Below are 26,989 nucleotides of genomic sequence, written 5' to 3'. Positions count from 1 at the left end.
TTTAAAAAAGTCTTGAATGACTGTTACTACTACTTCTTCCGTCAAAATACCTTTAATACTTAAGTCAAGGATCAAAGCAGCGTTGTATTAATTGAAGTGGCAGTCTTTGTCCCAGGCTGTTCACAGTGTAAGATTTACAGTATGCTAAGGGAGTAAGCAGATAAATTAGACTGTGGGAGTACAGTGTAAGGGTGAAGATATGGGCTTTTCCATGCAAAGGTGGTTAATCATAGTGGCCTCGATACTTGCAAATAGCCACAGCCTAATAAATGGCACATGGAACTATCTGTTTTATTGAATGAAAATCACTTGCATACAATTAAGAGCACTAGCTGGGGCTGTGTCGCAGAATAGTAAGATAGCATTGAGAATGGCATGAGAAAGTTGAAATCTGATACAGCAAGACATGAGGCCAGATTGTACTCCTCCATCATTGCTTTTTTTGAATCATTGAGCTGTGTAATAGGACATACAGTGCTCTTTTAATTGTAGGAGAAAGACAAGAGAAAAACATCTTAGGCTGTACCATAAAAGAATGAATGCACAGAAATCTGCTTATAAAACATGCAGTATTATTTCAAGATGGGATAAGTAGTGGAGTTCTTTAAATTGGTTTTAAAGGAAATGATCTATGAACGCAGTCACCACAATACAAACAAGGGAAAGGCAAATATATTCAAGAAAACAGTTTGCAGTAACAAGTTGTAATTTGCAGTACTTAGGGCTAATGGATTTTTCATGAATTTAAAAAGTTTTACATTGAGAGGAAAACCCAAGATTTATTCTTTATTGTTTTGAAAAGTCAAAATTATATTGTTTGCTTGACTGAAAGGAAGGAGTTTACAAAGACCAGAAGAAAGCAAAATAAAAGTCACTGTTGGTTAAAATGCATCTTTTAAAAAAATTTCTTGGAAAACGCAGTCCCATGTTGTCTTCATCTGTTAGTGATTCGTGAACACCATAGTTTTTGTAACTAGATACATTCTTTCAAATTTCGAGCTCCACGCTGATGTGGAATTATTGTCAACACTGCCACTAGAGCAGGATAAACTTGTTAGATAAATACATTGAAGCAAATGTGAATTTGCAGTCGCTAGCGTTCTGTGCAAAAAAATAGCACTTTCTCTTTTTCGGTTACTGCTTTAGATATCTCATCCAGTAAACTGTCTTAAAACGGAAATGTTTTCTTTCTTCTTAGGTACTTGAAGTATACTCTGGACCAGTATGTAGAGAATGATTATACGGTTGTCTACTTTCACTATGGCCTGAAGAGTCTGAATAAACCATCTCTGAAATGGTTACAAACAGCCTACAAAGAATTTGACAGGAAGTATGTCTCCAAATTATTTGGTTTACTCTTTGGGTTCTGTAATGTCTGGAACTAACTTCCGTGAAGGAAGCGGATCTTCCCGATCCGCCCACAGCTAACTGAACTCATTTTGCAGATTCTTATAACGATATCGGTGCTGTTCGTTCTCTTGTACATGTCTTCTGTGCAGCAATAAGGAATGGCCTGGGTGCTGCAGAGGTTATCCAAAGATATAAAAAAGCCTTGGGAACAAAGCCAGGAGCAGTTGCCTTTTCTGTGCATTATTTAACAAGATACCTGTGACACCTTATTGGTCATAATTCTCAATTTTCTCACACTTGTGTTTGAACCTTTGATCATTCCCAGGCTACGTAGTATACAAAAAAGGAAACAGTAGTTTTTAACAGTCTGTATCTTACAGGCCTTGCAGCATTTGTTGATTGTTATGTGTAAAGCCCCGGAGGGACCACTGTGCTCCTATGTGCCTGACCTTTGGAGTAACAATGGCTATGGCTCATGACTTCATGTTTAGCTCCTAGATAAATAGGATTTTAAAAGTGGAAACTAAAGTTCTCTATTCTCTGAAAGTGCACACTTACCAATGAAGATAAAAGTTCCTATTGAAATCAGTTAGTCTTTTACTCGTTTGCAAGTTACTTGTCTGTAAGTTGGCCTCAAGAGGGCAACATGACTCAAAGCAAAAATACAACTTACTCCTGAGAACGTGTGTGTGTGTGTGTTGGGGGGGATGGATCATACATGTCTGCTTTTTCCAATTAAAAGATGCTGTGAAAAAGATTATTGGGTGTTTCTAGGCTAGACTGGGAGCAGTCCCAGTGAAATACCTGACCCTGCTTTGAAAATTGAAGTTGAGATATTCACAACACCTTTTTGTTGTCTAGTGCCAGAGCTCAGAGTCTTTTGAATCTCACCTGATAACCTCCTGAAACTCTGAAACCCACTTAGCAAGAAGATGAGCTTGTGCATAGTAGCCGTTGGAGCAGCAGTGGAAAGCTGTCATCTGAGGCCTCTAACTGCTTTCGTGAGATACTGCTCTCCACTCAACAACAGACCAAAACAGCTTATTTTTGCTAGTAGGTTTCTGAATATGGTTAGTAGACTATATCTGTTCTATCTGGGACTGAGTAAAGGAGAAGAAAGTCAAAGGATCTCTTACATTTTGTCTTTGGTCAGAGATTTGGACTACCATACTGGTTTTTGCTGTGCGTTGACAATTCCTGAAGTTAAAGCATCATATTATTTTCCTTCTGGGAGAATCCCAAGCCAAATTTACAGCTGCTATATGGGGAGAGGCAGTACAAGGGCATATCTTCTTTGTTGCCTTTTGCCGTGCCTATGGGTGCACAATGTGACTTTCATTTATGCCAAAAATCTGTTCTCTCCATTCCCCCATCCTGACCCAGAAAGCAGGAGAACCAAATAGGAATAGAGAAGCCCAGGTAGCTGGGCAAAACTGTACACCCATCGTTTTATTCACAGTTGGAACTTCTTAGCATACTGTCATTAAGAAGCTCAAAGCAGTATTCACAGCCCAACATGCATGTTCAGCTGTACTAGCTAGAGGAAAACCAAAAATAGCACCTTTCAGGCTTCTTCTGTGTGTGTGCCTTGGGGTCAAAGGAAAAGGAGGACAGAGGAGAGTACAAAGGACAGTAGTAATTAGCTAGCATCATGAAAGCAAATGTTCAACAGGAATAGTTTCAAAAGAATACATCTCGCTTTGAAGGTTATCAGCGGAGACGCAGTAAAGTCTTTTAGGCATTTAGTTATAATGTGGGAAACTATGAAGTATGTAAACTTCCAAGAAGCAATGGCTTATGCCCATTGCTTCAAGGTACAAAATAAACTTAAAATGGAAAGTTCAGTAAAGCAACTCAGGTATTTTGCTTGTTAGTTTTTATTGTTGATTTTGGGTTCCTATCCGCATTGGTGCCAATTGCACATGGCCACTTGTTTGCTTGTGTACGATAGCAGCGTTGTGAAAACAATGCCTTTTTGTTTCAAAGAATTATGGGCCCAATTAAAACCCAAAAGGAAATACTGTTGTAGTTGCTGAGTTGGTCCCTTTTCCTCCTTTTACTACATAACTTGTTACAAGGAGGTTTTTCTTAGGAGTTCGCGATCATTTCTTTCCATGCTGTGTTATAACAATGAGTGGTGAACACTTGGGAGGGGCGCATCCTACTGGGAAGCAAACTTGGCGAAGTAATAAGCAACAATTTATATATAAAAGCAGGATATTTCATTATGCATTTCTCAATTTCATTTTGCAATAACGTTGAATAAGAGTGGAGTCTTTTTGTGCAGCCTGGTTTCCATTTCAGTTTCAGCCCACTAGAATCTATTGTTTATGTGTCATGATACGACACTGTAGAATCAAGCAAAGCTATAATAGAGAAAGGTTTTTGTTTCATACAAAGGGGACCATCCAATATATAACAGTGTGCAGTTGGCTTCACCTTTAGAAATTACTAGCAAAAGAAGACAAAAGTGGTGGTAAAAATAAAAGATCAGGTGTAAATTTATATCTGAAAATTTAGACATTTTCTCCAACATGAAAATCCTGTAAGCAGCAAATAAAGGGAGATGAAGGAAAGTAATTTTTTTATATCACAGGTGGGGTTTTTTTTTTATAGACTCTTCATTCTCTTCTCAATAATTTTTTCAAGTTGACTGATTTCCCTTCTGTCCCTCTGATATTAAATCTATGAGCCAGCAGACATTGGTTAGGAATGTAATAGCGTTATCTTGGCCTACTATTGTATCGTCAAAACTGACCATTTTTTAAAATTGGGTTGTTTTTTTCATTTTACAGTTCGTTTCTTCTGAATTAGGTCTTTTTAATGTATTTGAAAAGAATGCTGTATAATGTTCCTGTAATAATACCCCCCATTCAGTTGTAGCTATTCAATTCTACTGTCTGTGATATTCAACAGTCTTCTAACAATTTCATTTTCTTTTCCTAGGTATAAGAAAAATCTTAAAGCACTCTATGTTGTACATCCAACCAACTTCATAAAAATTCTGTGGAATATCTTTAAACCTCTTATAAGGTACTTGGCAGTTTATTCAACACATTTTCCTGTTTAGGTTAAGGATGGTTTGTTCTCTAATAAGTTGCTTTTAAAAAGGCTTGAGATAAAATATGTCAGGTAACAGCACAATACCCATTTAAACTGTCTTGAACTAATAAGTAAGGTGAGATTAAGCTTGGATATGAATAATAGGGTAGAGTTCTTTTCTTTCTAAGAAAAGGCAGTCTCAATTCATAGTAGTTTTACTGGTATGTTAAAGTAAATATCACTTTAAAACATAGTTATTCTGTGGACCGTGAATGACTTTTTTGTCCTATTTGACAGCACTTAGCACAGTCGAACTGGGTCCGTGACTGGAGTTACTAGGTGGTATGGTAAAGCAGATAATGAATGGTTAACCTTCAGTTTGATCTCAAGTGCTGAGTTGAATAGGAATGATACTGCTTGTGTGTTCAAAGTTAATGGATAAGCCCTGAAGTGCCCATAAGAATTTGAGATGGAGGGTATAATGGTGAAGGTGGATGTGTTTTACTGGTTTTACTTTTCTTTTACATGGTAAAAATTGATGCTATCTACAAAGAGCCAGCAACAGTGGGCAGATATTGCTGAGTACTAGGATAGTTGGGCTTTCTTAGTTTCTGCTCCTGAACTTCTGTCACTTCCAAAGTCTTAACATTTTGCAGGTTATATTAGCAATGTCCTCAGGACTGGAGGAAGAAAACAACTTATCTTGAGAAGCCATAAAGAACAACCAAAAGTGTCCATTACAGTAACTTGCAATAGATTCAGTTTCTGACTGGTAGAAAGCTAATTAATTAGAAAAGGGAAATTTGACTTCTAGGCATGTAAGAAGCGTGTGAAAACAAAAAAGTAATTACAGCTAAAAATCATTCCAGCATATGCTGTTCTTAAAGATCTATAGTTAGTCTTCTTGTTTCATTTTAACTGGCAGTAAAATAAATGCCAGAGATCCAGGACATAGAACACTGGTGAGTAAAGGGTGACAGAAGCAGGATGTGCAGTAGCTGGTAGAGCCTCAGGAATGGGGATGGATTTTTTTGTTGTTGTTGTTCCTGATTTTCTGTAGGAAGGGTATGGAGAGCTAGAAAAAAACCCCAATAAAATCAGAAAAACTCTTGGACATTACAACACTCAGGTGAAACCAACTTCTTTCTCAGAGGCAGCTGAGAGTTCCTTGGGAATAGCTCCAGGCAAGCAGTTTGGGGACACCCATGGCTTTCAGTCTGTGCGTGTTAATGCACTCAGTTGCGCCACAGCTGGACAAGAGCCATGCTGTTTGACTTAGAGTAATAATTGGCTGCTGCTTCTTATTAAAAAAAAAAAAGTTTACAGGTACCTGTTCCAAACCCTTATTTCCCCTGGATCTTACTGTGTCTGTGTAAATAACATGAATACTTTTTTTCCTTGGAACAGCATGATACATTGGCAATTAAATTCTTGTTTACTTTGAATGTGAAAATGGGTGATGCTGACAAGCTTAAGCATTCATATCTAGCATAGAAAATTCAAACCAGGGCTTGTCATCTTAGACACATTATCATCTTGACCTTCTGAACACCCTGCTTTCATCAGGATTGACTGTTTCTGTTTGTACTTGACTTTTACCACTGTGTATCTGGATACTTCTCTTGAGTCTAATTTAGTAACGCTCTACTCTCTGTTGTTAAAATAATGTGACCAGCAGAAACAAAGCTTTTTACTTTGGGACTGACAAAATAATTGAAAGTACGAGTAAATTCTAAAAAGGTCCATCAGCCAGAAGGCAGGAATTAGCTGAAGCTAGGTAAAAAACTTCTTTGCTCCTTAGAATGGTTTAATTGCCAAATGCTTACATGCATTTGTGCTTTGGGTTGACTCACGTTTGGTTTTGTCAAGTGAAGGAAAATTTTAATTTTAAAATGGAAGTGATTTAAGTGCCTACATACAATTTGCCTAAATTATACTCTCACATAAAACTTATTAACATTGTTAATTTACTAGAATAGTACAATTTAAAATTCATTCACAGTACCTTTTCCTTCCAGTTTAGAATAATTTTACCTAAGCAGATCATTCTTAAATTATTTAAGCAGTATTAAACCAGAGTTCACAAAAAGAAGGGAGAAAAATTCTCTGGACTTTGTTTCCTAGCTTTACTGAATTATAGCCCAGATTCATTTGTAGATAGTTTTTCCAATAAAAATAGAAGATATAAAATAAATTTTAATATCAAAAAACCATGTATTTATTTTTCAGAGGTCTGTTACTACATTTGGTACCTGTTAGTACATGGCCTAACTACTTTTACATGAACAATGTGTTTGCTAAGAACTGGACAAATGCTGGAATTATTAGAGTGAAGAACATAAGTCCTAAGTATTTTAGCATACATGTATTTGAAAGTATTTAAGAAAATACAAATACTTGAAATATTTCAAGCTCCAGAAGTTGATTTATCTCCTTACCAGTCCCAAAAGAGATGATCAGGAAGGTGATGCGTTAAGTCAAATTCATTCTCTCCAAACAGCAAAAAAACCTCTAAGAGCCTCACATTTCCATGTGTGATCTGACAGAAGCCACCTACCTGTTATCAAAATAATATACATTCAGGTGGTGGTGGTGATGATGTGGCATTTTTAAGGAACAGCAATAATTCCTAGTTGCCCCCAACTTAGTTACAAATTATGTGTTCTCTAACATGTCCTGTATTATCAGAGGTGAGCAGTTACAGAGACTTCTGTGCTAGCCCATGGCTTAGGTAAGGTCTTGAAGTTGCAGGCTGTTTTGGGTAAAAGACACATTGAAGAGCTCTGAAGTTGTACACGCACAGACTGGTATCTGTCGATGTCCCAGAATCGCTTGCCTGTTAGCAAAATTTAGCTCGTTTCAATTAAAAGCTTCTAAAGTGCTGAAGTGACTTATATTTGCACCATCTCCCACTAGAGGGAGTGTGCGTATGTGTATTCAACAATCAAGGGATAAATTCAGTAATGCGAGAGAATTTTTCTCCAATTTCACTATCAGTAAGTTGCAGCAAAGTTATTATAACAAAAGTAACAGCTATTATTTTGCTTGACACTTCAATACAGGACAGATATTTTGAGTTGTGAAAAAATGTGAAATTATTTCGTATCGTGTGTATAAATGTGTCGCTGAACCTTGTTTGAACACCCCTGCCTGTAAAGTAGTGTATTCTGGCTGAAACTTGAGACCTAGCTAGTGATACTTGGTGCTTTGAATCTGGAAGTCTATTTTATACAACTCAGAGAAAAACCTTATTATTCAGGATGTTTCGTAGAAGCTATCCAGCCCTTTTCAAAATAGATAAAGCTGATGGCCAAACACTTCAAGGATATACACTATCCATGCTTTGAAAATCTTGCTTGTCACTTACTACTTTATAGTTTGTTTCTACAGCCCCATTATTTTGTCTTTTGGCAGTGAGGAATACCTAAATAACACAAACATGTTGTTCTGTTGGCTGTTTAACATTTTCTCCAAAGTTAACAGTTTTTAGTGAGCTTTCTAATGCTGTATGAAACCTGTTTTTTTCAATGGCTTTTAAAGCAGTGTTTTTCATATCTATGCAAATCACAAAACATTCAGATGGAAGTCAGTTATTTTTATTCAAATCAGACTCTCAGGCATGCAGTGTATATGTTTGATCATGTGAAATGAAATACATCTTATGTCTCCTGCTGCTTCAATTACAGTCTAATTTTGAGTTGCATCAGCACTTACATTTTTGTAATAGAAGCTAAACCCTTCATAAATGTTCCTCCCATGCTGATTTTTGTACTTCTTTGTGATTTTTTTTTTTTTTTAGCCATAAGTTTGGGAAAAAAATCACGTACTTGAACTATTTAAGTGACCTGAGAGAGCATCTCAAATATGACCAGCTAAATATCCCTCAAGAAGTCATCCGGTACGTGGCAAGTTTAAAATACATTGTCTCACCTTTTCTTGGGTAGAGTTGCATCCTGTTCACTATATTCCAAGCAGAATCTAGTCCTATTTCTTCAATGATTAAAAGTCTAATTTACCTGTTTATGCTTGGTTGGATTTAATTCTGAAAGCTGCATTGACATCAAAGATCAGGTGTTTAGAGAAGAGAACGCTATATAGTTTTCTACAGGTTTGGAACATCTCCGTCTCAGTTGTGGAGCATTCTCTTAGTATAATTGCAGCTTATGTGTGAGTGTTAGCAAAACCAATCCATATGTCATTACTGCTTATGAGTATCGTGTAAAGTTCGTGGGCAAAAACCTCTTTGCTTGCATGTCATAACAGATTAAGTTACTTCCTTTTGCTAAGAGCATTCCCAGTCAGCAAGGCGTTGATTGATTTTTAAACTTTATGGACAGCATCTATTGTTAGCGGATCCATTACTTTTATGTCGTGCGTGTATGTGTGTTGGGGAGGAGTATTGGAGAGGGGGCGGGAGAGGAAAAGGAAAAGAAATGCATAAGGCTGGAATTGTCAAGTGCCAGTATTAGTATCAATAGCAGTCTTTTCGACACAGTGCTTTACATGGAAATGCTTTGATGTACTGACAGGAAGTGATTTTATGTCACTACTGAATGAAAGTAACTGGAAGCTTTGATTATGACTGTTATTGATGCCTGGTGGGATTTTACACACCTTTTGTGTAAATATGGAATAACAGAAAATACCTTACAGCTCTAAGGTTATAAATTGGATTGCATGGTTGCCAAAGAAAGGGGAGTTGTATTTTGAGTAGCAAATAGGTTTGAATTTTGCTGTTAAATTATAGTGTGTTCCTGGTTTTTGGACACATTTATTACTACGCTCCGTTGGCTGAAGCAAAAGAGCTTGTCTATGTCTTGCTTAAGTATTCTACCACAAATACTACTTTAAAACGTCCCTAATGCTTAAATTTAATGCAAGTTCTGTAAGACCTGCAGCATATACGCTATTGTCAGGAGATAGCATCATGAGCAATACTGGTAGCTGTTCATATATGTAGTTTATCAGCTGTGGTGCACAGAAAATCAATGATTTCTTGATTTTTGCAGACATGATGAAAATCTTCGGGGGAAACAGAAGGGAAAATTGCCACCTGTGGTTAAGGTTCCTCCACCACGGCCACCTCTACCTACCCAGCAGTTTGGAGTCAGTCTGCAATAGTAAGCCATGAGATTTCTAAAATATGAGATTTCTATACCCTGCAGCCTTCTGTAATGTGCAGATTTACCAGACAGAATGTCTGCAAATGTTTTGTTTGTTTAGTTTCTCATTCTCTTTGAAAGCCACAAAACTATGAGGCTAGACAATAGGTTTTATGAATTCAGGACAGCTCTCACAATCCCAGTGACCTGCCTGGCCTTCATGTTTACAATATCTTTGTGGTAGTTAGTGCTAGCATGGCTGCACAACTTTTCTCCCAGTGGACAGAAATTTGCCTATGTATGACAAAGCCCTGAGCTAATCTGTTGCTGGTGGATGCTGGCAGTATGAAAGTGTTTTGGAGATATTTAGATGGTGGATAGCAAAGCCAAAATAAAGCTTCAGGCTTGTAAAATGGCTGCATAAAGCTAAAATGGATGCTTGAGCCTTTATATATTGTTGTTTTGTTGCTTACATACTGTTCTAATCAGGGTTTTATGAAATGAATAAAATCACTCTCTTCCAGAAAAGCCCTGACAGCTTTTTACAGCTGTTTATGTAGATTACAGCACTGTATGTGGTATAAAGAGATTTACATTACACAAGGAGTGAGATGGCAATAGTACTTGCAAGATTCAATTTTGGTAAAAACCAACAGAAAACCCCACAAAACCTTTTAACTTCCTACCCACAGTCATTTCTGTCATCTTTCTATGGCATCCTTCTCAAAAACAGCTGAAGAATATTGTTCACATTCAGCAAAGGCAATTTAGGCTGTTTGATACATGGACATTTGTCGAATCTCCTCCCACACCCAGTCTACTTTTCTGGTTCTAATGATTCAGCTGTAAATGAGATATAAAATATAATTTTCCCCTGGTTAAATGTTAAGCGTTAGTCCTCTCTGGAAGGCCTGAAATTAGTACAATCAATATCTATTGTGTAAGAGCTACTATGACATTAACTTTTATGATACCTCTTTAGAGTTCAACCTAATACTTGAAACATGGCTAACTCACTTCCCTAATTCAGAGAATATCTTTAAGGTGGGCTCCACTGGGTCATTAAGAAGGACAACATCTTATGCCACCGCTGCAGTAGTAAAACCAGGACTGTTTGTGGTCTTCAGGGCACACTCTGCCACTTGCCTCTAGCCCAGCCTGGGTGCTCAAGCAGCTCTACCAAACTTCTCATAAGCTTATGTGATGAGACGGCATGTTGTGTGGCTCTCTTACCATCTGCTAATTGTATTTTATTTCTTTGACTGTGCCTGAACGGTAAACAGTGTCTCTCATTGGGCTGCACATGGTGAGCTTCTGGTGGCCACCCTTCCTGGCTGTGCAGCTTTCCAGCTGCATTATGGTCAGCAAATCATGTCCTTGCTGCATGCCTTAACTTTCCCTAGGTATGAAAAGGGTGGCTACTTCATAAAGAGCCTTTCTGTGGAAGATCTGCGGGTGGAGAAACACTGAGCAAGGCATTACTATGATTTTTGACCCAGAGAGTTCCAGCGCTGCCGATGGAGGCGCTGATGGACGGATGCCCTCTGTGTGTGGGTGCAGTTCACAGCACTTGGGTGTCCAAAATGGATGTACATGGGGATATTCGTTCCTTCTGTTTGCTCAACCTTGTCCAAATTTCCTCTTGCAGAAGAGGCGGTGCACCATGACCACTTAAAAATTACACATAAACAAGTCACTCTCTAACTTCTAAATGAAAAATAAAGGAATTCATTTAGACTGTGTTTGTGAATAAACGTAGAGTTAACAGAGGAGAGGGAATAATACGCGTTGGGAGTTTCTAAAATCTGAACCAAAAAAAAGTGTCAACTTTCATCTTGATGAATGAATTGCGTTTGCTAATTCCCTCTCCTTTTATGATGCCTATAGACTGTAATGGCAAAATGGCAATGACCTCCCACCTGTCTAGCATAGAGGCAGGTTTGAAGACATCTTCTGGGTGAGGCTATTCCCTTTTTCTGAAGAGAGCTACAGTTAGGCTCTGATTTTGTTTTGTATAGGCTTATGGGAATACGTGTGCTGCGTATTTCATTACAGTTAGTAAAAATTCTACTGTGGATGGTGTTGAGATAAAGCTACTGCTGTTAAAGGACTGTTCCTCTGTGGAGCCTTTTTCTTTAGTTTAACAAAAGAAGTTATAAGGCCCATAGGCCTGAGGTTTCATCAGATTCAGTGTTCTAGGATAATGATTTTTATTCAGTCAGTAAAAGGTTGGTGAATGGGATTTATCCAGAGCCCTCACAGGTGGCTTAATTTTGCTAAGATGTTTGATGATGGCATCCCAATGACTTCTGGATGTGGAAGGTGGTAAAGCCATACCCTTTTGAATGTGCCTCCCTGAAAGTGGCAGGCAACTCTCTCTCTGATAACACTTCCTCAATTAAATTTTTTCTCAGTTTATATTGCTTAATACATTTGCTTTCCAGAGATATAGTTAAAAACTAGAAGAGCAAAATGTAAGTGTTGGTTCAAAGTATCTTGCTTTTGTCCAACAGGCAGGAGGGAACAAAACCTGTTTTGTTAGGACAGCAAAACGAAGCTGAAGGAAGTTTCCATGTAGACACTGATAAACGAGTGTCTGGGACCAGTGCCTCGTCTTGGAGGAATCTGTTAACTCACTAAGACAGTTTTAACCTTGTAGAGTCAGATTTTCAAAATGACATAAGGCAACTGGGCATTTAAAAATCATGGAAGGTCTGTGAGAGCTGGGAGTATAATTCTTTGAAACGTAATCTGTACTGAATTGGATTTAATTTATGAGCTAGCTAAGGAGCTTATCATCAGGTTAGTTGAAAACTTTCCTTTCTTATGTTACCCCCATTCACTCAGGATCCAAAATCCAAATTTAAAATGGCTGTGTTTGATCTCTTTAACCCCTCAGTGTCACCCTAAGCTCCTTGTGGGGAGGAAAAAGCAAACACACACCAAGGTGATTTCATCTTACATGTCCATCCAGATTTATTTACATTTACTTGTCCAGGATTTAAGCATGTACTTTATGTGAGGCACAGATGTGCAGTGGAAAACTTTCTTCATTATGAGCTCCTGTAAGGGCTCAATAATTTGGTCTTGATACGAGGTTAAAGTTCTAGCTGCAAAACTGTCCTGAAGTTTCCACTGAAACTACACTAATTCAAACAGTAGTAAATGAGCTTAGTAAAGACAGGTAAATCGTTCAAAGCTGGCCTGTAGAATGTCTTTAGATTAAAGTGTGGAGGACCAAAAACGATTGGCTGTCTCCCTATTTGATTCTTTATGCCTACATGTATAGAGCAGACTTACCTAGTTTGCTGAATGACGGTCTTTCTGTAGCATTTCTGATCCCCAGCCTGGATTGCCTGCTTGCCAAATTGAACCTTTAAAGGTTTGAACTCATGTTAAAAAATATGTGATTTTCTTGAAAATATAGAATAACACAACTGAAACTAATGTTCACCTTCATGGGGATATCAGATAGAACAGTCCTTCTGAGGAGGTTTTGTCCATGCTTAATTTTTCAGTTATAATGTAATGAGAATCCATGGTCAGATTTGACAGGCACTTAAGAATGTGTAGCAGAGAGTGGGTGGGATAGTTTGCACATTTAGTGTTTATTATGGCCTTCTCTAACTTGCTAATTCAAGCTTCTTATGTGCAGATAGAGTGAGGAAAATAACAATTGTAATGAGCTAGGCGAAAGGTTTATCAAGCCTCACGTCATGTTTCCAATAGAGGGTAACAGCAGATGGTAGCAGGGAGCAGCATTAGAACAGGGCAAGCGCACAACGATACTTCCTCAGGTATAACGTCCGAGCTTGTAGTGATCAGGTACTTGCAGAGAAGAGTGGTACAGTACTATGATAATGACTTTGTTACTCGCCAGTAGCTATCGCTTTCATAAATCCAGACACTTCAAAGAATGTTTGTGTATTGCGTTGATATAGCAAGACTATTTTTCTGTTCTTTCAGCAATGCTACCTTCATGAACAAAATGTAGAGCAGCAGGAATTAGCTATTCAGAATATATCCTTGCTAGTTTGCACTGCATGTCAGGGTGAAAAAATAGGATTTTTGTTCTGAAAGCCATTAGTAGAGATTTTATATTTAAAAGGGCAAGGAAAAATTTGAGAGACCCTCTGTTTGTGTTGATCAGATAAATACACTTAAAATGCACAAATGAAGCTTTCTAAATTTGCAACACTAAAGGAATTAATAATTGACTATATGGGCCAAGCAGCATCATTGTCTTCTGCTGTATGTTCAGCAAGCTCCTATAAACCCCTGTTGCTGCACCCGATTACACCTCTGTAATCAAGGAGGCTACAGCTGAGCTCCAGCACGGAGCACGGAGTTGACCTTGACTAGCTATTGACATTGTTCCATTTTCTCCGATTGGTTTTAAAACCTAAAATTAAATATCTTGTGTGTGAAGGCAGGAAATGTTTTGTTTTTCTATCTGTTGCCATGGATGGGGAGAGGGGGCAGAGAAAATGCACAAAATTGCCACAACTGTACAGCTTTTGCTTGTTGAATTGTTATCATAAACATTTCAGGGCGCTTTCCTTTTGGTCATAATCTTTCCACTTGTGCATGCTGTGCATGCGTGACCAGGGAGGAAGAATGCATTCTAAACCAAATCTCAGCATGTCTCAGCAGGGAAAAAATGAAAAGGAGAGGAAAAGCAAAGAGAGAAAGATTATCAGCCAGGAATACTTAATGACATTTCAGAACAATGTGTAAATGCCTTTCATGATAACTGTCCACTGTCTAGAAATGAGTCACTGGATATATAACGTGTTGCAGTAACTAATCATATATCCTGTAGTGAGGAGTACTTATTCTCTCTGGCTACTGTGTTTACCAGAATAGATCCCTCTTGAATCTGATACGTTGCTGCAATACAATTCAGATCTGTGAATCAGTTACAGCGAACTATACTGTGCACTGAAATGCTGTTATGCTCATCTCTTAAGCAGAAAGAGTAAGAGATCTCTCATTTCAAATTGCCCGTAGTAGTGCCCGATCTCCAATGTCAGTTTGCATTGTTCATCGTAAAGCAGAGCTGCTCATCGCACCACCCTGAACAGGGCAAAATGCAGATTGTCTGACAGGATCCACAAAGAGAGAATAGAGGTGTAATTTCATTGACCTCTAAGCTGGTCTGATTTACATTAGCCGAAGTAATGTCCCTATTATTTTCTGTCACCTTAGGTCCAGTGAACTGAATGCTGTGTCCCACATTGTGAAATGCTGTGAAAATATCATCCTAGCTTTCTCCAGTGTTACAAAAACAGAACAATCCTTTGCATGTGACTTTCCGTGAATATCCTACTCTATTTTAAAATACCATTGGTTTTGAAGACCCCTTTCATTGTACTGGAAATGGAACCTTTCCTTCAAGGGAAACAGGAATCCTGTAGAATATAGTACAAGTGCAGAAACTGAATCTTTTTTTCCTAGAAAAAGAAAAATGATGTGTAGGTTTTATTATTACAAATTATAGCCCAGTTATTTGTCTCACCTCTCTGACAGATAAACTAGTGCTCAGCAGGAGCAAGTGCTGTAAATAATCAGTTTGCTATTTATACACTGAAATGGGAAACACATTTATGGGTAACAATAATAATTAGAAAACATTTATAAAAAGCTGCTGGGTTGCTATTTGGTGCCTCTGGAGTGAGCAGCTGTAAGAAAGCAAAAACAATCAGTGCAACTTCAGAGAGACTGAGAATGGGCTCCATGAGCTTAAATTGTCAATAATAAAGATGTAACAGCTTCCAAGCAAATTAAAGTCTTGATGATGTTCCCATTTAAGTGAATTAGGCTTTCCACTAATTTTAATAAAAGTTGCCCTGAATGTTTAGGGTACTGATCTGAATACACGAAACAAAATTGTTTGACACACAAGGAGCGTGTTGTAACTCCCCTATTAGAAAGGCTAAAATAAATGTGGGGGTTTTCTTTCCCTTTGCCTTGATTTGCTGCAGGCTTTTCCTTGCTGGTATCCTGAACACTGACCTTGGTACTGACCTCATCTCCCAGCCCCTTTTCTTGTTTAGTCCCTTACCAGGGGATATAATTTCTCTGGGGATTTCAACTTTGCGTGCTGTGCAAAGAACCCCTAGAACTTTCTTCCTCGTGTCGTTTATTTGCAAGGCTAATTTATTAATGGGGCTGCACAGTCACTGCCTGTTTTGTTCGTCGTTGTTGGAGTGGGGTTGTGGTACGACACTGATCTGCTGCAAGAGAAAATAATTCGCATACGGAAGCTGCCTTTCAGGGGGTTCATGTGTTCTGTGTTTGCCTGACTCTGCTCCCTGTGCTGTGGCCAGCTTTTGCAGGGCCTGGTATGAGAGCTTGTGATACTGCAGCAAAGTTGTTAATTTTTCCTCTCCAGGGTCTAGGTGGAAGGCTGGGGGAAGGGCAGAACAAGCCAGGTCTCAGAGCTGGTCTGAGAGCACCGCACAATTCCTGCTTGCTTGTGACACTAACCCTGACCTTCCGCTCTGCAGTGTCACCAGCATGCATGAAACTGCTGTAGGGTTGTTGAAGCTGGAAGGGGCAGGAGAGACTAGGAGTGACAGGATACATACCCTGAAAGGGTCTGAGAGGATTTTGCTGATAGGATAGATACTTTACGGAGATACCTGATTGTCACTGTGGGTAAGAAGATGACGCTGCTCTGAGGACTAGGCCATAAACTTGGTCCTGGTAGCGTTTCAAGCCATGACCTCCTCTAATTTCTGAGGGGTTTTCGTGAAGCACTTATGGCCTCTGGTTTGGCTCTCATAAGATGTCCGTGATAGTGGGGAAGACTGAGGTTGGACTTGGTTTTACAAGTCAGGTCATAAATCTTTCTTCTGGCCGTTATCATGTTGTTATGGTACCGCAGGGAATGATTACTCCAGCAAGTCCAGTACAGTTTTGTATTGAAATTAGTGGTGCCTTGCCAGCGTGTAAGGACAAGAAGTTGTATCATTTCCTCTAAAGATTATACTTGCAATCAGCAGCAAATGATCAAAATTGCTAACGTATAAAAGACCGTACTTTAGGATTATCTGGATTAAAGTCATTCCTTGCTGTTAGTCTTTTTCTTCCTGCAAGTGCATTGCATGCATTGTAGAATTTATTTGGTCAAATGTCTGAAATTATCATGTTACGAACATGGTTTTGTAAAACTTGGCTACATTTTTTATCAAAGTTCCTATGTCTGTTTACATCAAGTAAAATTCCCCTTTTCTAAACATTTCCTGTTAGATGTCAATACAGCAGCATCCACAAAGTAGTATTAACCCACATGTAGAGCAGTAATGAATTTTATACACTTTAGATTCCGGTATGGATACTTTGCGGAAAAAGAGCAGGAAAAAATTGTTCAATGGATTGATTCTTAGTCAGGTTCGCAGGAGAGCTATGGACTCTGTCAACCAAACTAGACAGAGTAGTGGGGTTCTCACAAATGCTACAAGCTTTTAAAAATCATTGGCTGGAAGGAGAGAAACTATAGCAGGAATTCAGTTTTCTGTTGTGTTTGGTCTGCTGGTGCACCAGTTAGTGTTTAGGAGGTGATTATGAGCTACTCCTTACCTTATGAGGAAATATGAGATAGGGGTGAGGGGAGGAAATGAAAATACTCTGTAAGGGAAGTGAGGTTATAGATGACATAAGGAAATGATTTCGGATTACTGTGATGAGGAAAGAGGTAGGACATAGGATACAAATCAGTTGCACATCAACTTCATCAGTTCTGCCGCTGAGGAAAAAAACCCAACTTATTTCCTTTCAAACAGCAGCTTGGTCTTGGTATTTGAAAGAGTAAAATGAGCTCTGGGAGCTGGATTAACAAGTTTTATTACAATCACTTAACATGTTGCGTTGTTGTAATGGGTTTGCATGGCAAGGTTTTGGTAGCCTGGGGGTTACAGAGGTGGCTTCTGTGAGAAGCTGCTAGAAGCTTCCCCTATATCTGATACAGCTGATGCCAGCCGGCTCCAAGATGGACCCACTGCTGGCCAAGGCCGAGCCCATCAGTGACAGTGGTAGCGCTTCTGGGATAACGTGTTTAAGAAAGGGCAAAACCCAGTTATTGCACAGCAGCAATTGCAGCGAGAGAGAGGAGTGAGAATATAAGAGAGAAACAACTTTGCAGACACCAAGGTCGGTGAAGAACGGGGAGGAGGGGCTCCAGGCACTGGAGCAGTGATTCCCCTGCAGCGTGTGATGGAGACCATGGTGAGGCAGGCTGTCCCCCTGTAGCCCATGAAGGTTAATGGTGGAGCAGATGACTGCCTACGTCCCGTAGAGGACCCCATGCCGGCATAGGTAGATGCCTGAAGGAGGCTGTGACCCCATGGGAAGCCTGCACTGGAGCAGGCTTCTGGCAGGACCTGTGGGGAACCCTCGCTGGAGCAGTCTGTTCCTGAAGGACTGCACCCCTTGGAAGGGACCCACACTGGAGCAGTTTGTGAAGAACTGTAGCCCGTGGGAAAGACTCATGTTGGAGAAGTTTTTGGGAGGGACCCTATGCTGGAACAGGGAGAGAGTGTGAGGAGTCCTCCCACTGCGGAGGAAGGAGCAGCAGAAACAATATGTGATGAACTGACCATAACCCCTATTCCCTGTCTCCCTGTACCACTGAGGGGGAGGAGGCAGAGAATTCAGGAGTAAAGTTGAGCCCAGGAAGAAGGGCGGGGGGGGTAGGGGAAAGGTGTTTAAAGGTTTGTTTTTGTTTTTCTCATTACCCTACTCTGATTTGATTGGCAATAAATTAAATTAATTTTCCCCAAATCTAGTCTGTTTTGCCCATGACGGTAACTGGTGAGTGGTCTTTCCCTGTCCTTATCTCAACCCACCAGCCTTTTGTTATATTTTCTGTCCCCTGCCCAACTGAAGAGGGGAATGATGGAGCAGCTTTGGTGGGCACCTGGTGTCCAGCCGGGATCAACACCACGACACGGGTGCAACCTCAGCTAGTAGCACTAGGTTAAAGCTATGTTGCCATGTTATGTAAACATCTTGCATTTTCTGTGGATGACCTGCAGCATTTGCAGCCTCTCATGATACAGTCATAGATCTTTGTGCTGGTGCTTTAGAGTTTGTCAGTAAAGCAGGTCGCCTTTTAAACATCAAATAGGAAATTGTGCACAGAAATATATACTAAGTCTACTTTAAAATCTGAGATTGGTCCTTTGTTTTGTTGTTGATTACTATAAAAATGTAGGAGAATATGCAGCAGATACTGACCATCTCTTTTGTTATACTTTTAAACTGCCAAAGACTTCTTTTTTTTTAAATAAAGAAGATAATTGAGGAATTTTTGGTGCTGCCTAGATCAAGAAAATGCCGTGTTCGATTTTTTGCCTCAACTGTTCACTCATGAAAGAGAAAGAAATCTCATTTCGTAGGAATCATTCAAAGCAGCAATAATCTCACTGCATCACTTTGCCTTCAAAATAAATAGTACAATATCCTTTTAATTATACATACACTGTGGCTTGAAAAGAGACAAATGACAAAAAAAAAAAATCTGCATGATAAAAGGCTCCTAAACTTGTAGCATCCCTTGATCAAGACCTATTCTGAAGCATTCACTGCAAACTTCTTCCTTGCCTGCCTCTAAGCTGCCTTGAAACCCCGTTCCACCAACAGCATCCAAGCAAATCTGATGAAAGCCACCACCACCACCGTCATGGGGTGTGCCAGGTGAGGGGAACAGAACTGGAGCAAAACCAATCTCAAGTGGGAGCAAAGTTAGTCTGGAACACCATTCTGCTGCTCTGGCCTTAGCTCACCTTCGGTACAGTAAATAGCACTTGTTTATTACTTGGTGCTGTTGCAGTACACAGCTTTTCTAGCGAGAATAAAGCGTATAGGAATGACTCTTTGAAGAGAAGTCCAAGTCACCTGTTTCAGTGGCTCATTCAGCACCTGTTAGAGTTGTGGATGACTCTTGTGTTTGGTGCAGGCATCAAGGTGCAAGCTCCTTAATTTGTGGAATTTAACTTATGCTCTCAGATATCTCTCAGGTTTTTGCTGAGGCTCTTCTATCTTAGTTTTGACTCTTTGTTATAAATGCCATTTAAAGGCTGTTGCTTTTTCTTTTTGTTTTTTTCCTAACAGCATCAAGGACAAAAATAAAGGTGAACTAATCCCCCCAGTAATGAAGGAAACTGTATCCTACCTAAAAAGAAAAGGTGAGTTTTGTGTCCAAAGGAGATGTGTCTTTCAGAACAAAGACATTAGTGTGAAACTATATAACGCTCAGTACCAGATTCGGCAGTTTACAGCTACCCAGGATGTCTTTAAGTCCTGAAAATGCGAGTGGCAATTGGATGCTGCCTTGAGAGCTTTGATGGATAGTGAATACTTATTATCAGATTATTGTCCCACTATGAAAAAAACTCAAGAACTTTTTGCGTTTAGGATTAGATTAGGGAATAGCAAATGAGGGAAAGTGTCTTGAAATACACATCATCAGCCCGTTGATGATTACTGTTGATTTTAAACAGAATTCCCAGTAAAAATCAATGAGAAGTTCTGTTTTTATAGAACTAGTGGCCATAAAAACTCGTTGAAAAAACACATTTTGCAGGAGAGAGCCTGAAGTCTTCCCTTCACAAAATACTTTTACTGGCATTTACAGACCCTTTGACTGCAGTTCATGTCTATTGTCACATTATATACGGATAGAGATTGCAAAGACCCATATTTAAAAAGGGAGCATCCAAATCTGAGTTCCCTGTGTCGCCTTCATGCGCAGGGCAAAGAGAGGGTAGACTTTGAACTGATGGCTATACCACTGAGCTCCCCAATGCATACTTGACTAACATAAAGGACCAAATATCAGGCCCTGTCTGTAGGGAAAATGCACTGTATTCCCTAAGTAGGGACAAAGGTGCATGCAGAGGTAAGGCTGCAGTCTTGAAATTCCATTTCCCACTGTAATGTGATTTTACATTTTGATCCCTGATTTTTAAGACAATCAGAGGAATGTTTCCATAGCCCTTTATGCTCCAAGGCCTCAGAGTTTCATAAATGTTTACTAAATCTTACAGTATCAAATCTGTAGCATAGGTACATTTATCTTACAAGTGACAGAACGGAAACAGAACATAACACAGTTAAGAGACTGGCACAAAATTACACAGTGGTAGAAGTGAGAATGATTCCTAAGATCCCTGAAAGAACGGTGTGAATTTTTAATAGGTGTGTCAAGTGAAGAAAATCAAACTGTGTTTGGTTCAGTTACTTTAAAAAAAAAAAAAAAAAAAGTAAAAGGAAACATCACTGGTGTTTAATATGCCATTAAGTTTGGTTGATGTCTGAACAAATTTTGAGTATCAGCATGATTTTTGTCAAAACAGAAATCAGATTCAGATTCAGATCTCTATATTGCTGTTAAATGAGTTTTATCTGATATTTTCCTCATTTAAAGAGCTATTTATATGAAGAGCACAAAAATAGTATAAAATATTAATTTTGAGTAAATTATAGTCTTCTGTGGAGAGGCTCACCTAAAGCCTATATCCCACATGATTTCCAGTTCTTAATTTGCATCCTTGAGCTGTCATTCTGAACAAGGTAAATTTTGCTTTCAAAATTCAAATAGTATGCATCATTAATCTCTGTTCATTTTAACTATTGTTACTAGAGTTTGGTCTGAGTTTGAGTTTATTTGAACCCTAAAGTGAGAAATTTCAAGCTTTTTAAAAACTTTTACTGAATAGGCTTCATATTTGTGAAGACAAAGGAGGGTGGGCAAAAAAAAACGTTGCTTCTGGGCTTTATTGCTGATTCTCAAGAGAAGTCCTGGCTTCATTTAAATCGGTGCAGGATAATTCCGATATAAATGAGGACAGACTAGACACTTTGTGTCTTGCCCTCATTTCTAGGCTGTGCTCCTTTGTATTTTAGCTTACCCCATGGTAAATAAGAACATTAAATAACTACCCATTTTATTTTTGTTTGGGTTTCATAGCTTGAGTGAAGCTGATTGATGATATGCATGGGAGAACGAGATAGATAGCCCCTGCAGTGGATAGCTGCTTATAATTTGCAAGCAGTAGAACATAGCATCTGTAGGGATGCTTGTGTACAGAACAGCTAGCTCCTCGCCTCTTGAAGTTGCTGATTTATCTTCCAAGTGCCTGCAGCAGCTAAGGCCAAGTTCTGGAGTGGGGCCAGTTCTGCTATTAAAAGTATCTACTGATCTGCAGTAGGTGAAGAGTTCCTAACAGACTTTATTGAAGGCCTCTTGGTCCAAATTCAAGATTTCCACTCAAGCCCATAAAGGTCTTTGGACATGCTGTTTCCAGCCTGATGCTAATGATGAAAACTTTGCAGGTGTAGCTTGTATCAAATATTATGGTTGGAGACAGGGAATGTAAATAGTTCACTACTAAGAATGTTGAAGGCAAGTGACTGGCAGCTTGAGACAATCCCTGTAATTATAATTGTAAGTGGATAATTAGAGCTTCTGTAGTGTATCAGTGCATGCCCCATCTGCAGATGAAAGCCAGACTTTTTCATGTTTTAAATTGTTATGAAACAATCATCCTTACATATATTTAGCCTATCTTATAAGGCAAATACCTCTTCCTCACTAATCCTAGGAGTCAAGAGAGCTAAAATGAGGATGAATGTGCGCTAACATCATTACTTCTCACAGCTGTTATTATTTAGAAATTGAGTGAAAATTTAGTCACTAGAATGTTAATTGATTTAAACTTTTGGATGTGCTTGGGAGGAGGCCTTTGTGTATCTGGCACTTCCTTGGATCTGTTTAAAGATTTAGATTTAAAGATCTGTTTAAAGAAATAGGAGGTTTATGGCCATCATTATATTGTGCTAGTGACCATTAACTAGTAATTCTTGCACTGATCTGACACAAAACCTCCTCTATATCTTGTTTTTGTTCTTTCTGGGTGTTTTGTCTCATCACTATTGCACCAGTCCCAAACTCTTCCCTCTCAACAATTACAGAGTTCAGCTCAGACTCCCACAGTTTTCTGAAGCAGCAATACCAACTACGCAGTACAGGGGAAAAATAGCACAGGGAAAGAAGCAAAAAAAAAAGTTTTAGCTCCCATGGTTGTGATAAAAGAAAGGGTTGGCTCAATTTTGTCATTGCAGAATTTCTCCTGGATGAAACCTTTGTTATTCTGAAAGCAGTAATCATCCTTGGGTTTTCTCCAAACTTCGTCTTTTTTTTGGCTAAAAATTCATCTGTTCAGTGCAGTATCAGCACAGTTTGTAAAGGATGGTGTCTGAGGAAATGTGATGATACTTCTGAACAAAGCCCTTGTTCTACTTTGTGCGTCTGTGCAAGTCAGTGGCATGGTAGTGCTGGCCACCGGTACATAGTCCAGCCTATGCACTTCCTAGCCGGACTATCTCATTTTTTTCCCCAGCTCTCTGTCCTTCTGTGCCCCGAGGAAGGAAGGGCATGGGCTCTGTCAGCATTGATACTTTCCAACCAAGCCCAGGTTTGCTCAGAGCTGTCGTATTCCCTATCATAAGGAGATCTCCACAAACCAGATTTCTAAGGAGACTTGGCTTGTCAGGTAGAGTGTTTTGTGACATTTTCAGCCAGCTGATGATTGAAAGCCAAGTACCTGCCATGCCAAGGCTGTTAAGGAGTAGGTGATAGACGTGCATTTTTTTGCACTTGATTATAAGTGTGCAGGTATCTGTTGTACCTGCTGTCTGCTATGATTTTAACTCGTAAGTCTGGAATATCTCAATTCTGCCATCAGCTCCAGCGCGTGTCGGTTCCCGTGCTGACAGCCCCAGGAGGCTGACTGGCAGCGTTCTTTGCACTCCAGACGTGGCCATGAGCACAGTGAGAGCTTCAGTTCATCTTCCGGAAGTGACAAAAATTCACTGTCATTACCCTATTCCATTTGATTTTGGCATGGTTTCCAGCCTCGCAGAATTAGCAGGGAGCGGGTTTTCTTTTCACCCTAGGTGCAGTATTTCTACTCTTTCTTCCCATTGCTACATTTTCACATCTGTGTACCAGAAATCAGTTTCTGAAACTGACTTAGATCACAAAAGCTTCTGCAAAATCATGCTTCATCAACAAGGTTAAGATTTCTTAAAACATCAGAGACTCTCGGACATCCCTTAAGTCCATTCTGTACTGCTCAGGCTCTTACTTCTTGAACAGATCTGATGCAGGAGTCGTGGTGGTATTCAAACTAGGTACTAGCCTGCAATAGTATGCTGCCAGGCTATGGAAGCTTTCAGTCTCTAAAGTTCACTCAGCCTTTTTCATCTTAATGACTCTGATCCCTTTGACAGATTGCTTCATGTCACGTTTTTCCTCCTTGATGTTTAAATTTTCTGTCTCAGTTGCAGACAGCACTGTTTGCAGAGGTGTTCTTCCCAGTGTGGAGGCATCCTCATCTGTACAAATGAGCCAGAACTTCCCTTCTTGTATCAAGTTATTGAGTGGGCTCTGACAGCAGCAAGCACGTCCTCATCCCCAGCAGCCAAATTAACGTTATGACAGTCAATGTGGGTTTCTTCCTTGTATTTATCTGACTGCATATTTAGATAGCTATTTCTGAGCAAGGAGACTCTTGCTGGATTCTGTTAGTAGGTCATCCAGTACCTTAATAGAGACTAAAGAATTTACTGTAAGCAGAGATCCTCTACATCTGTTTGTATTATACAAATGAGACCTATTATGGTTGATGCCTCAAACACTATTACAATAGACACAATAAAGTAAGTTTCTTAATTTCTATAATGATTTTCAGGTTATTTTTTCAAGAAAGGAGGGGAAAGTAGCCATTTCACCGCTTTCATTTTAGCTCCACTTTAGAATAAAAATTATTTTGAAGTTTTTAATACTGAATTTTAAAAATGCTTAATTTCAATTCCTGCTAACCTTCACAGGGAAGAATTGGTTTCCTAAAACGAATTCTGAGTATCTGAGAAAATCAGCTTATTAAGACTAAGCCTCAGAGTTCATCTTCTGGACCAAACCAGAGAAGAGCTCTTACCTTCAGAAGTAAGGTGTTGGTATCATCTCAAACCCAGCTGATGATTTAGTCAGGCCAAAAAGGAAGGACAGGTTTAACATAGCACATTTGTGATTAGATCTTCGTAATAACCAGCAAACCACAGGACTTGTTTTTCTATGCTCAGCCTCAAAACCATTACCTGTTCATCTGCCTAGTTGCACTTGCACTAAATAAATTTTTTTGTGTGTATTTGTGTACTACCTTATCTCTACTATGCCATGAGAAATTACCTTGCTTAATTAAATGTTTAGTCTCTTATCAGAACAATTCATAAGTGTTTCTAACCTGGTGTCATTCATTTGGCAATAATGATCTTGGTGCTTTGCTCATAGGCCCTTTCCTCCAAGAAGCCAAACTTATGCCACAGGGTAGTAATTTTCTTTCTCTGGTTAATATGTGCCCACATGTCCTCAGCAACCTATTTTGTGCTGAAGTGAGACTGTAAATGGGGGCTGTCAATTCTAACCAGCTGTTTTGGTAACCAGGGATGTAAGTAATGCCATGCTATGGAGGATGCATCGTTGTGTGCATGGCTTCCATAATGCTCAGGGACAGGGTTGTGCGAGAGGCTGAAGCTGCTGGTGCTGCCCACACCAGCCTGGTAGGGCAGGGAGGGGCCTGCTCGCTGCAGAGCTGCCCAGCCTCTAAGGCAATTTTATCTGTCGTAGGCTTTAGGATTCAGAAATGCACTTCTGTTTTTAAACTCTAATAAGATGTCACAGCAGGAGTTCCCTTTCATGTCTTTTACTGATACGTCTTTTTTTTTTTTTTTCCTAGAAAAGCAGGTTACAGACTGGATATAAGGTATTTAGATAAACTAAAAGCTAGGTGCTGTGTGGCTGATGGTTTTGGTGTCTGTTTAGGTCAGTATTAGTACCATTCACCATGATCTCTTAATTTTTTTAACTCTGACCTGCAGTTTGAGTGTACTAACTGATACACATTGAACATAAAACTGCATAGCAAAATCCATGTTTTGTTTGCAAACCCCCCAGCACCTGGAGATCTGAAGACAGCTTTTAAGGGAACTTTTATTTGATTCATTCTAAAGGTGGGTATAAACTGCACTATTCAGACCTGCATGAAGATGTCAGATAGGTTACAAAGGGCAGGAGTGTTCCACCAGCCTATCTCAAATACAAATACACTGTCGTTTGTACCAGTCTTATGCAAAATACCAATTTGAAATACATAGGTGGGATTGTTATTTTTAATGTATTTTATGTTTTAGAGAGTATCCTCAAAGGTAAAAGCTACGTGTTTGTCCGTGTTTTAAACAATCTAAAATCAAAGCTAACCTGCTGGTATTATTACTAAAATTTCCAACTCTTGATAACGTTTGCGTTCTCAGGAATGGCCAAATAAGGAAACAGCTGCAAAAAAAATGTGTAAAGAACTGTTACTAAAAAGACCATGTGAGAGCAGCAGCAGCAGCTCAGAAGTGATGGAACAATAAACTCACAGTGAAGGAATAGCACTACAGAATTATAAAGCAGAAAAAAACCCCTCTCCCTTATAGGAATATTATCTCGCAGTAGTCCCCATTGCGCAGTCTTTCTCTCTTACCTCACCTCTTTTGTTGACTGGAAGTGCTTTGCCGCAAAAAGTTTTTGTTCAATGTTGTCTCATGGTACTACAGGAGAGTCCTGGGCAGTGACTAAGACTTCTAAATGAAATGGTAATAACCATGCTATAGAAGTTTAATGATAAAGTAATAGATGTCCTATGGTATGATTATAGTGACAACTGAAGCAGTCCTTTATCTGTTCAGTAACAGAAGCAGTGGTAAGCAGTGATTAATCTTTCCTCCTCATCCCTTCTATGAAGCACAACAAATCTTGCTGATGGAGAAATTTTGGTTCCATTTTTTAATGTGAATGAATACATCCTGGCGGTGATAGTCAGAATGGGTAGAGATGGATGGTTACGCGTTCTGAATACGTTTGAATTGCTGCAGCTTAGTGAGTTTGCCTCCTGGCCTCCAGTTCTTGTGATCAACCAAATATGTTTTGAAAATACAACACTGGGAAAGCTTGACATTGGCCACATTAGCACTTTGGAGTTCTTGGCTCTTTTGTTTTCACGTGAATGTTTTTACCTAGGTTCATGGAGATGGGATAAATCCCAAGATTAGTTTGTTTGACAACAAATAAAAATGAACATTGTAATAAGCACATTTTGTGGTTTTGGTGCTCAGGCATTGTAAATAAATTATGTTCAGAAGTGCCAAGTATAAAGTGAGAATATTCATTCATAAATCCAAAGGCTGGAGACTATGCTGTTCAAAACTGCGAGGACACAATTCCACTTTGGGTTCTGTGGAGGATGCACAGTTCTACATCCTTGCTGCTGCTGGTCGGCTTTTCAGTAGGGCTGGAACTGTTCCTTCACTTCCCCTTTGCCCTTGCTCTACTGTGTATCTTCTTGCAGTGCAAATCATCTTTAGAAACTGCAGACATAGCACTCACT

General features: G+C 39.3%; 1 protein-coding gene across 1 annotated transcript in view; it reads left to right on the top strand.

Annotated features, from left to right (window-relative positions):
• ARHGAP8 (Rho GTPase activating protein 8) overlaps positions 1 to 26,989 on the top strand; it is a 57,270-nt gene that overhangs the window by 15,174 nt on the left and 15,107 nt on the right. Inside the window, exons 4-8 of the mRNA XM_009949983.2 lie at positions 1,199 to 1,330; positions 4,297 to 4,383; positions 8,192 to 8,290; positions 9,402 to 9,512; positions 19,611 to 19,684. Coding sequence (XP_009948285.2) covers positions 1,199 to 1,330; positions 4,297 to 4,383; positions 8,192 to 8,290; positions 9,402 to 9,512; positions 19,611 to 19,684 — 503 coding nt within the window. The remainder of the gene's footprint in view (positions 1 to 1,198; positions 1,331 to 4,296; positions 4,384 to 8,191; positions 8,291 to 9,401; positions 9,513 to 19,610; positions 19,685 to 26,989) is intronic.

Source organism: Leptosomus discolor, chromosome 1 (genome assembly GCF_034619465.1).
Source record: "Leptosomus discolor isolate bLepDis1 chromosome 1, bLepDis1.hap2, whole genome shotgun sequence".
NCBI lineage: Eukaryota > Metazoa > Chordata > Aves > Leptosomiformes > Leptosomidae > Leptosomus > Leptosomus discolor.
The sequence above is the reverse complement of the archived record's forward strand: the minus strand, read 5'-3'. Positions and strand labels throughout refer to the sequence as shown.